The 11,515-nt window shown below is 39.0% G+C and overlaps 2 protein-coding genes across 6 annotated transcripts in view; one reads left to right on the forward strand and one right to left on the reverse strand.

The window, feature by feature from the left end:
* SGTB (small glutamine rich tetratricopeptide repeat containing beta) overlaps positions 1–6,871 on the reverse strand; it is a 40,857-nt gene extending 33,986 nt beyond the window's left edge. The window contains exons 1-2 of one of the 3 annotated variants that reach the window (XM_006913088.3): positions 5,786–5,971; positions 4,339–4,460 (exon numbers count right to left, since the gene is read on the reverse strand). In XM_006913088.3, coding sequence (XP_006913150.1) covers positions 4,339–4,438 — 100 coding nt within the window. In that variant the 5' untranslated portion in view covers positions 4,439–4,460; positions 5,786–5,971. Of the gene's footprint in view, positions 1–4,338; positions 4,465–5,785; positions 5,972–6,796 lie in introns of those variants that run through there. The other 2 variants (XM_025047664.1, XM_015590417.2) reach the window with 2 other exon arrangements.
* Positions 6,093–11,515, forward strand: part of NLN (neurolysin) — an 81,196-nt gene continuing 75,773 nt past the window's right edge. Inside the window, exon 1 of one of the 3 annotated variants that reach the window (XM_015590411.2) lies at positions 6,093–6,279. In XM_015590411.2, the coding sequence (XP_015445897.1) occupies positions 6,239–6,279 (41 nt within the window). In that variant the 5' untranslated portion in view covers positions 6,093–6,238. Of the gene's footprint in view, positions 6,280–6,832; positions 6,957–11,515 lie in introns of those variants that run through there. The other 2 variants (XM_006913089.3, XM_025047663.1) reach the window with 2 other exon arrangements.

Below are 11,515 nucleotides of genomic sequence, written 5' to 3' on the forward strand. Positions count from 1 at the left end.
TATGCCTCACTCAGAAAAGAGATTTGACAAAGACCTGAAGGAGATGGGAGTATTTCCATTATCTGGAAGAAGAACATTCTGGCAGAGAAAACAACTAGAGTAAAAGCCCATAGGAAAGAGAATTTGGTGCATGCTGAGAAAGTGAAAGAGAGTCTGTGAACTATAAATCACAGAAGTCCAAATTATATAGAGTCTTTATACAATGAATAAGTAACATGAAGAGTCACTGCAAGATTTTAAGCAGAGAAATGACAGAATCTGACATACTCTGAAAAGATCACTGGTGGCTGTGTTGAGAATAGTCAACAAAGTGGCAAAGATAGCAGCAGAGAGACCAGTTAGAGGCTATCGCAGTAAAACAGATGAGAAATATTTAGTTCTATCCAGGGGTGATATCAGTGGAGGTGGGAAGAAGTGGTCAAACTCTATACATATTTTAGAGGTACAGCCGACAAGATTTACTGAACAACTACATGCAGAGTCTGAGAGAAAGAGAAGAGTCCAGAACGATGTGAAAGTTTTGGGCCTGAGCAACTGAAAAGATAGAGTTACCATCAACTGAGATAGGGCAGTTGTGGACAGAACAGAGTTTGGGTGGGAGGATCAGGATTTGGGTTTTGGAAATGTTGAATATGAGGTGCCTATGAGACATACAGGTGGAGATATCTAGTAGGCAGTTAGATATAGAAGTCTGGAGTTCAGAAGAAATGCCTGGGCTGAAAGTATACATTTGAGAGATGTCAGCATATAAATAAAGGACATTTAAGGCCATGAAGCTGAATGATATCACCAAAAAAAAGTAAGTGTAGATCATGAAGAGAAGAAGATTAAGCACTGGACCCTGGGCACTCTGAGTCAGGGAAAAGAGAAACCAGCAAAGGAGACAGAGAAGGAGCAAATGATGAGATAAGAAGAAAACCATGAGCGTATGCGGTATCCTGGAAGCCAAATGAATAAAGTATATAAGGGGGGAAAGGATGAGAGAGCAATCAGCAACTTTATCGATGGTAGCTGATCAGATGAAGACTGAGAACTGACCATTAATAAATAACACAGAAATGACTGATGACCTTGATAAGAACAATACAGGTGGAGAGATGGCACCTTCTCCCTGTGACCCCTCATATGGTAGAAGGAGTGAAGGAGCTCTCTGGTACTTCCTTTATAAGGCAACCAATCACAATCATGAGGGCTCACCTCCTAATACCATCACACTGGGCATTAGACTTTAACATATGAGTTTGGGGAGAATGCGAATATCAAGTATTTGTTGTTGCTTATTTTAAGAAGCGAGAAATAATATAAAGTATATATTGTGATGGGAATGATCCATTGAAAGTGAAAATTTGCTGATATAAGATGAGGGTAGAATAACCAGAGTTATACCCTGAAGTAGGTATGACATGATAGGATCCAGCGTGCCAGTAGAAGGGTTCCATTTAGAAAGGACAATGGTAGTTCATCTATGGTATCTTTGTCTGTTTGGGCTGCTATAACAGAATGCCATAGCCTGGGTGGCTTATAAACAACAGAAATTTATTTCTCATATTTCTGGAGTCTGGGAAGTCCTAGCTCAAGGTGCCAGCAGGTTTGATGTCTGGCGAGGATCCATTTTCTGGTTCACAGATGGCACCTTCTCCCGGTGACCCCTCATATGGTAGAAAGAGTGAAGGAGCTCTCTGGTACTTCCTTTATAAGGTAACCAATCACAATCATGAGGGCCCACCTCCTAATACCATCACACTGGGCATTAGATTTTAATGTATGAGTTTGGGGAGAATGCGAATATCTAGTCCATAGCACATGATAATAGTTAGGCAGACAGGCAGGCACAGTATGTGAGTATCGATGCTGGTAGGTGGGTAGATGGGGCAGAGAGAGTCTGTGGAAGTTGTTTTCTTATTACTTCGATTTCCTTGGTGCAGCAGGCAGCAAGGCATTCATCTAAAAGTGAGTACAAGGAAGGAGATTTGGGATTTGAGATGACATGAGAAAGTGTTAAAGTGGTCATCTAGGAGAGCAAAAGTATGACCTTATAACAGAGAATGTGATTGCCAGACAGCATTAAAGGTCCCCGTGAGGCTTATGGTCAGTCATGAATTTAAAGTGGGACCAGACAAGAAAGTACGTGTTTTGCTCCATCTACATACATATTTACATGGATAGAGGCAAACTGTAAATGAAGAACTGGATTTAAATAAGGTTGGGTTTTGCAAGAAAGGGAGGGGTATACAAGGGTGTAATTATAATGTCTGACCATGGAATTTAAACTGGGTATGGAGAGGGATGTGAAAAGGTAAGGAGTCAAGAGATCGGAGGTATTAGTAGGGTGGAATTGGTCAAGGAGGGATTCTAAAGGGCATGAGCTGGAAAGACTGGCAAGAGTGGTCAGGAAGTGAAACATTTAAGATAGAGATTACGGAGACAGTGCAGTTTGTATAATGACAAGGTCTAGGCAAGAGTTTCTCAGCCTCGGCACTACTGACATTTTGGACTAGCTCATTTTTTGTTGTTGAGGGCCGTCCTGTGCATTGTAGTATGTTTAGCAGCATATATGGCCTCAAACTACTCGATGCTAGTAATACCAGCCCCCTAGCTGTGACAATCAAAAATGTCTCCAGACATTGCAAAATCACTCTGAGTTGAGAACCACTGGTCTAGGGTCTGACCAAGGGAGTGAATGGCTGAAATCACTGAGGAAAGAAGTTCAAGAAACTGAGAGCCAAGGGAACTGGAAGAATCATCTATGAGTATTTTGCAATTGCTAAGAATTAAGACAGGAGTAGTGCTAGAGAGTGTGACAGTGAGCAGGAGCCACAATAGTCAAAACATGAAGTAGTTGTCAGTATAACAATTAGGAGTGAGTGACTAAGGAGAAGGCTCAAAGCTGATAATATCTCAGCTCATCATAGTAGTGAAGCTGGTACTAGAACTTAGACTCATTTTCTAAGGCTTTTTTAAATGTCTAGAAGGTGGGCAGACATCTCCACATGATTTCATAGTCAATAAAATTAGACTCACAGAGTCAAAAATAGGGATTGGTCAAAAACAATTGGCACCATTTCTGCATGCCATATATAACAAACAGCTGAAAGCACATATTTTTGGCTGAATACCATTCTAAATATAGGACATAACATCTTGGTTTTTAAAAATCTCTGAATTTTCCTTCTGGCCCTTAAAAGTATAATACTGTCTTTGATTAGAAAAGAAACATCTTTTATTAAATGATTGCATTTATCAGTTTGCTACAGAGCAGCCATAACGAACATCCTCCTTAAATAACCAGTCACTTTTACTTTCACATAGTCTAACCATTAAGCAGAACAAAAGACCTAATATTAAATAGACTGATTAGAATCTTCTCCAACTGTGTGTCGCCTGCTTCTCTCACTGCCACTAGATTAGAAGCAGTTTTAGAGCAAATGTCCAACTTTCATCCCTCCTTCCTAAAAGCATATTCACAAAGGTTGTGCTTGTTGAAATTAATAGATGTGTCCTCTTTATAGGAGAAACAACTTTAAGATGGGAAATTCAAATTGTACTATTATTTATTAATTTCTCCCAAATGCTCTCTTTCATTGCAATAATGAAGTCTTTAGGCCATAAGGAAGGTAGGCTCACTGAACCACCACAAGTGCATCTACAGAATTCTATCTTGCTGGGGTTATAATGAATGTAAATTTTATAATGCATGATCTCAAAGCAGAAAAGATGGTGTCAATGAAACACATGATGCTATCTATCATCCAACTTCTGCTCAACTTTACAGATTACCGAATCTATTAGGTATAGCCCACATAAGACAAGGGTGAAATCCTATTTTAAGTCCCCAAATAGGAGGTAGTCAGAGCTTAATAGTGATATAATTATTAGACTTTTACATAGTACTTTTATGATGACTAAGGTATTTTCATATATTGATTCTCAACTGGATGCCTTCCTGTTAGGAAGAAGAAACAAGATCTTCAAATAAAAATCAGGATTTAAATCTCAGCTCTGTTCATTAATCTGGTTTCACTTACTTATCTGCTAAATGGGGATAATACTAACAACATTCACTATGAAGAAAAATCTCCCTACAATATGAATAGCATAGTTCTAATACATAATAGCTGTTCAATAAATGAACAATAGTCCTCTTATATTGTTGTTAATTGAAACAAACAAAACAAGCCTCAGAGAATGGAAACATGATACCTTATAGTTAAGTCTCTCTTCTTGAAAGATGAAAAAAAATTTTTGATTTTGTTATAATAGATCACAAAATCAGACTTATAACTATTTTAGTCTTTATTTATAATTATAACACAAATGAACAAAAGACCAGGTACCTACCTTCCAAACTTTCTTGTTCATCTGAAGTATAAGCATCCATCTGACTCTGCTCCCGTAAGAAACGAATAACTGCATAAACTAGGTGCTTTACAGATGACATTTTAAAAGCTTAACCACTTTTCCTGGATAAGAGAAAGAGAAACACTGAACTAAGTTATTTTAAAGAATAGGTCAGAAAGGTTATAAATTACATTAAAATTAAGGGTAGGGGGAGGTTGAAGAAGGTAAAGAGGGTCAAAAATATGGTGATGGAAGGAACTAAACTTTGGGTGATGAGCACACAATGCAATACATACATGATGTATTATAAATATTATATACTTAAAAATTACATAATCTTATTAACCAATTGTCACCCCAATAAATTTAATCAAAAAAATTTTTTAGGGGAAAGCAAAAACTAAAACCTCAATTACCTTCATGTCTTTCTATTTTTAGAATTAGGAGAGCACAAAGTGTTCTTATGGTAATGTATTACATATTTTCATTTATACCCAGTAGTCTTAGATTATATTAAAACTTGCGAAAGTAAAAATTTTCTTAAAACATGTACAACATAAGCTTAGACTCTCACTGAAAATCTCACTTTATCTTAACAGTGTGCAGATAGAGATAAGGATAGGGTTATAGATACAGATATAGAAATCCCCAAAAGGCCTCAGTAAGAAATTGAAGGAGATTTCATACTGCTGACTCAGAAGCTGATCTATCTACACTGAGCATCTTCCTCTATTTCATGAGATTTTTTTAAATGTATGCGTAGTTTAAATTCCACCTACTTTTGCAGGCTGAGACAGTTATTTGATGAGTAAATATATTAACGAAAGGTTGTTCGACCAGTGTCATTCTTAATAAAAACGGCATTTCTATTTAATCATCAGACATGTCAGGAAATCACTGCCTAAATCGATGGACACTATAAACCGACCAGTGCTCTCTGCAGTAGAGGTGCTCTCGATGACACGCTGGAAGCTCCCGGTCATGTTCATTCACATGGAATACTATCGCATCCAAACAGTGGCGCAGGGCCAGCAGGCATTAATGGCTTATTTCCACTAAATCGCATCATCCATCTGCTCCCCAGATTCCCTAATTCAAAGCCTGGGTGTGGTATCCACCACTAGGATGTTTACTATTTATGTGTTTATTTTAAAGGCAAGCCCAGCCTCTAAGCCATGGGGTCGCAAGTATTAAATAAGGCCCCAGGCAGAAGCTGAAAAAAAAAAAAAATGGGGGAAAAGGGGAGGCAGAGGGGAAATGGAGATGTCCAACCTCCTCTACGCTTCTCCCCTTAGCTCCGCACCCAGAGCACATCGACCTCCTCCTTCCCCACTTCGGTACCCGGGCCTCGCCTCCGCCCTGACGGGTACTGCTGAGGGTGCGTGGTGCAGGCCCCATTGGAGGCGGCAGGAGATGCATGCACCCTTCCCAGACAGAAGCCCCTTACCAGGCAAGAGGACTCAAGACGGTGGCAGCGGGCCCGCGGCGCGGGTGTCGGTAAACGGAACCTCTCGTCCCCTGGTCCTCAGGGCTTGAGCCTGGTTCCCGATCGCAGTACGGCCAGCGGTGGCCCGAACTTCCTCGGCCTCCAGGCCACCGCTGTCCCTCAGCCCACCCGGCTGGGCGCTCTACTCTCGGTAGCTGGGTCTCGCCGGAACCGCCCCAGGGGCGGTGCAGGACGCGAGGGGCGGGGAGAGGGGCGGGGCTGAAGTAGAAGCAGGCGTGTGGCCGTCGCACGTGGGAGGTCGCTGGCTGGACCCGCTGCTTCCTCCACCGCCACCGCCGCCGCAGCTGCTGTTCCCTCCTGGGCTAGGCTGCCTCACGGCTCGCTGGCGCCCCGCCTCCGCCTCCCCCAAACCCGAGGACAACGCGCCCGCCGCTGCCGCCTCTCGGCTCTCCCATGATCACCCAGTGCCTTTCGGCTGTGCGAGGCCTGCACAGGTACCTCCCCACGCGCGTGTTAACCTTGACCGTGGGCAGGGCGGGGTCTTCTGCCGCGGCTGTGCCGTGCGCCCCGGCCCAGCGCCCCGGCCCAGCGCTCCCGACCACACCCCTAAGACGCTCCTGGGACTCTCCCTCCTGGCGACATGCAGGGTCTACTACCCTGAGGGATACCTGGCGCGGGAACCTGCGGGCCCCCCTTTCCCTCCTCCGCTCCCTCTGGAGGGCATCCATTCCCCTTTGTTTGGAACTGCCTCAGCTGCAGTGAGCGAGACTGGTCACAGGCCCTGCCCAAGAGGAATGTAGAAAGAGGGTCCAGATAAGAAAATCGTTTGTCTTTCGCTCCCATCCAGAACTGCAGATCCGTCATTAAAAGTGCCACAGCTGTACTCTGGAATAACAATTCTCGTTTGCCCCTCACACACATAGCATACTAATCATTTAGCATCCACACAAGGTAAAACCGCTGTGGTTTTGCTGATTTCCGTCCATGCTTTCTAACATCCTTTTTATTTACCTTTTCCCCGTAAACATTCAGCCTCTGTCGGGGCAAATTGACTTGGCCCAAAATGGAGGAAATGATTGCTTGGACACGGTTTGGGGCAGCCTCAGATGATCTTTTGGATTGCTTCCTAGCTTCTTAACCCCACCCTCTGCAACAGACCAGTAGCAAGACGGTGAGAGAATTAAATTCTTTGCACAGATCCACTAAATGGAGTGGTTTTTCAGAAACAATGCCGCTACCACCTCCATTCCCACATCTAGCCTTGAACTGTAAGTCTGAATGAAGATCCAACAGAAAAAAGGAAATGTGTGTTTCTTTCTAAGAAGATACTTATAAAACTACTTTGGGACATATCGGCATTTAGGTTTTTAGCAGTTTTATCTTGTACATTGCCACTTATCTGTGTGGAGCTTTGTGTTGCTCAGCCCTTATAATTAAGGTGCACCCAGTGGACAATAGTCATGGTAAAGAGTTAATGTAAAGACCGTATTTCAAGCTGTCCTTTTAGTCTGAAGGCTTCAAGTGGTATAGCTGTCAAATGAAGCTATACCAACAAATGAAGATAATGTAGTTGGAGAAAAGAATAAATTTCTCAAACTTTTGTCTCGGGACCACTTTACTTCTCAAAACTTACTCAGGACCAAGAGCTTCTCTTTAAGAGTTATATCTTTCTATATTTCCCATATTTGAAATGAAAAGTAGGAGATTTTTTAAGTATTTATTAGTTTATTTTAAAAATAGTAATAGACTCACTGCATGGATAAATAAAATTTTTAATGAAAAATAACTATTTTTCAAAACTCTTCCCCCCAAAATGAGAAGAGTGGCATTGTGGGTTTTCTTTTTTAGCTTTTTAAAAATTGTGTTAAAATATACATAACATAATATTTACCATTTTAATCATTTTTAAGTGCACATCGCTAATATTAAGTACCTTGTTGTGCAATCATTACCACTATGTCTCTCCAGAACTCTTTCATCATCCCATACTGAAATTCTATACCCATTAAACAGTAACTTCTCATTATCTCCTAGTCCCTGGTAACCAGTATTCTTTTTGTCTCTAGGGTTTTGACTATTTTTAAGTGCCTCATACACTATTTGCTCTTTTTTGACTGGTTTATTTCACTTAACATAATGTTTTTAAGGGTCATATGTCAGAATTTCCTTTTTAATGCTGAATAATATTCCATTGTATATATATACCACATTTTGTTTGTCCATTCATCTGTCCATGGACATTTGGGTTATTTTCACATTTTGGCTATTTTGAATAATGCTGCTGTGATCATTGGTGTGCACATATCTTTTGAGTTTCTACTTTCAATTCTTTGGGATATATACCTAGAAGTGGAATTACTAGATCATACGATAATTGTTTGTTTAATTTTTTGAGGAAACACTATACCGTTTCACAGAAGCTATGCCATTTTGCATTCCCAGCAGCAATGCACAAAGATTCCAGTTTCTCCACATCTTCACCAGCACTTGTTTTCTGGGTTTTTGTTTGTTTGTTTCTTTTTTATAAGAAGCATCCTACGAGTGGCACTAGTTTGCACTTTTCAAAACAAATGTGTGACTTAATGGAAGACAGCTGGATTCTTACATCTGCTTCTGCATTTAATGTATTGCTTTGTTTTGTTTTGACAAGAGATAACGAAAATCCTACTTTTCATTTATATGTGGTTGGAAAAAGGAATGTTTTAGTAGCTTTTCTTAGATAATCATGGATATTCTTTGATAGCCCACTGAAGTTTGACAAGTAGTAATTTTTTAAAGGTTAGTTGCAATGTGGAATATGAAACTATATATGGACTTTCATTACTCCGTTATGTTAAAATCCATGGGTCTGTCTTACACTGTGAATGGGTTTGCTACTCATGCATAATTTTATAATATCAAATATGGTCATTTAGAAAATAGTGGTTCACTGTGTAAAACAGTTCTTCCTAATTTTGACACATTCCGCTATATAATATCAAACAATCATATTCCTTTATTAGCATCATCCATCATCATAAAAGTCCTCAAGTATTAGGATGCTGGCAAGTTCAAAGTGACATATTCAATTTTTCAAAATTCTAATTTTCATTTGAAAGCTCAAATTTTATCATTGGTAACAAATACTATCAGTTGTTTTCTTCAAAGTGACAGATTCACTTTGTTAACATTTTTGAGAGAATTTCTGCCAAACACTGAAGCCTGAATAACCATAGTTTGTCAGTCGTTTTTTGCAAGTACAAATAGCATTCCATGAAAAAAAAGCAGCTATTCGGCTCACAATTCAGTTGCACAAGTGCTTTTGATTTGGACAACCAAATCCTCTGGAAAACCATTGTACTCAGAAAGCGGAAGTGCTTTATGCATGCTTTGTCACACATATGTATTCAGTGATTGAGATTTAATAAAATTAATCATTTTTACTATTTCATCAAGGACATTCTAAAATGAAATCAGCGTTATTTTTAGCATGAGGGAGTGTCAGTGAACAATATAATGGCTTTTAGGGCAGTTTGGTGCCACTGCCTCAATTTGTTGTAAGGTGCCAACAATTTTATTTACCATTGTTTTTCATCAGCAGTGCAAATGTCACCTAAGTAAAAATGGTAAATAATGTCATAGTATTCTTATGAAGTACTTTTAACCTTGGAATAGTCTCAAGGACACCTCCCTATACCTCATACCCCAAGGATTACAGATGATATTTTGAGAACTACTGATATGTTATTCAGATTCTTTGTTTATGCATAGAAGAAAATAAATATATGAAAAGCTATGTAATTATCTTCTTAAAAGCTGGCAATCTACCATTAATATATCAACTATTTTGTTACCTAAGGGCATATATTGCAGTTAATCAACATATACAGCAGTAGTAGTCATTAACGTGAGGCACTTGTGAATGAATCACAGAATCTCTTTGTTTCCAAATCTGTATACTCCAAAAGGACATGGAAGGCCCTCTGTGTTCTCTTGTTATATTTTTCCTGTTTCCTCTGACACTTGGTAATTCATTTTTGTGTTATAAGAGCAACTAGGTTTTTGCTTAACTGACTTATGATATCTCTTGGGTTTTCCTGTTGGCAGAGCTACTGTACCCTTTTCAAAGCCAGCTTAGCAGCCAGGGTCATTGATATAAGTATGAAGCCAATTTTTTGAGAATAAATAGACCAGGAATCTGGAGATCGGACTAGGGTTGCTATAAAACTAACCTTATGACCTTAAGTAAATCTCTCAATCTCTTGGATCTCCCTCGAGTTCCTTATTTTGTAAAATGAAAAGGACTAGACTAAATGATATCTAAGATTTCTTTCAATTCTTGTTGCCATAGCAATTAAACTGCTACCTCAGCCAGATTGCACAGCATAAAAGCCAAGCAAAATCTAATGTATATTGTAGAATGAGGAATGCATGGCATGGTTAAAAAAACAACTGAGAAGGATGATTCAACAGTAGCTATAATAGCCCTAGTTTCCTGTTTCAATTTAAAAAAGAAGGTTGGATGTTTAAAATTATGACTGCAATGAATGGTCTTTATAGAAAACTTAGAAAATATTGACAAGCAAAAAAAATCACATACAGTCCACCCATCCAGAAGAACCAATTGTTAACAGCTTCCAAAATCTTTTCTACATATAGACATATTTATTTTACAAATATGAGATTATACCATACTTATTATAATTTTTATGTAATAGAAACATCCTGGAGATGTGTGATAATTAATCTCTACTTTTAGACATGTCAACTATTTCCAACTTAATGCTATTAATAACAGTGCTTAAATAAACATTCTTGCTATTAAGTCTTTTTCCAAATCCTTAATTCCTTAGTGTAAATTATTAACAGTGGAATTTGTACATCATAGGGCATGCATATCTTTCAAGCCATTGGTACTTACTATCAAAAAGTTTTTTACCAAATTATAGTCTCACCAGCAGAGTATATAAATGCTAGTTTCCTATACCTTTACCAACACTGAGCATTTTAATATTTTTTATCCTTCCCAGTTTGATAAATGGAAACTTCTCTTATTGTAATTTGCATTTACTTACATTTTTTGAGGGTTTATTTGATGAGTATAATTCCCTAACAGAAATTCAGGACTTGTCATCTAGAGACCAAAAAATTTGTTAATATTCTTTTTTTTTTTTTAAGTTTATCTGGGTAACATCGGTTAATACAATTATATAATTTTCAGCTGTATATTATAATTTGACATCTGTATATTCTATTGTGTGTTTACCACCCAAAGTCTAGTTTCCTTCAGCTACCATATATTTGATCCCCTTTACCCACTTCACCCTCCCTCTACACCCCTATATTTAACCCCCTTTAACCATCTATCCTTCCTCCCCGACCCTCTACCCTCTGGTAACCACTAGTCTGTAGTCCATGTCCATGAGTCTCGTTTGTTTGTCCAGTTCATTTGTTGCTTTTAGGTTTATATCCCACTTATAAGTGATATCATGTGATTTTCAACTTTTTCCGTCTGGCTTATTTTGCTTAGCATGATTATCTCAAGGTCCATCTATGTTGTCACAAATGGCAGTATTTCACGACCTCTTAATAATGGAATTTAAATTCAGTCTTTTGACTCTGAGTTCTGGGGGTTATGCTATGAATCCGCAGCTGCCAGAGGGCAAAACTAAGGTGGAGGTGGAAAAGTCAATACTTAAAGTAATCAGACATCAGGATCCTTTCTCAGACGTCTGTTAACGGTAACACACC

The sequence above is a fragment of the Pteropus alecto genome, unplaced genomic scaffold, assembly GCF_000325575.1.
Source record: "Pteropus alecto unplaced genomic scaffold, ASM32557v1 scaffold20, whole genome shotgun sequence".
Classification (NCBI taxonomy): domain Eukaryota; kingdom Metazoa; phylum Chordata; class Mammalia; order Chiroptera; family Pteropodidae; genus Pteropus; species Pteropus alecto.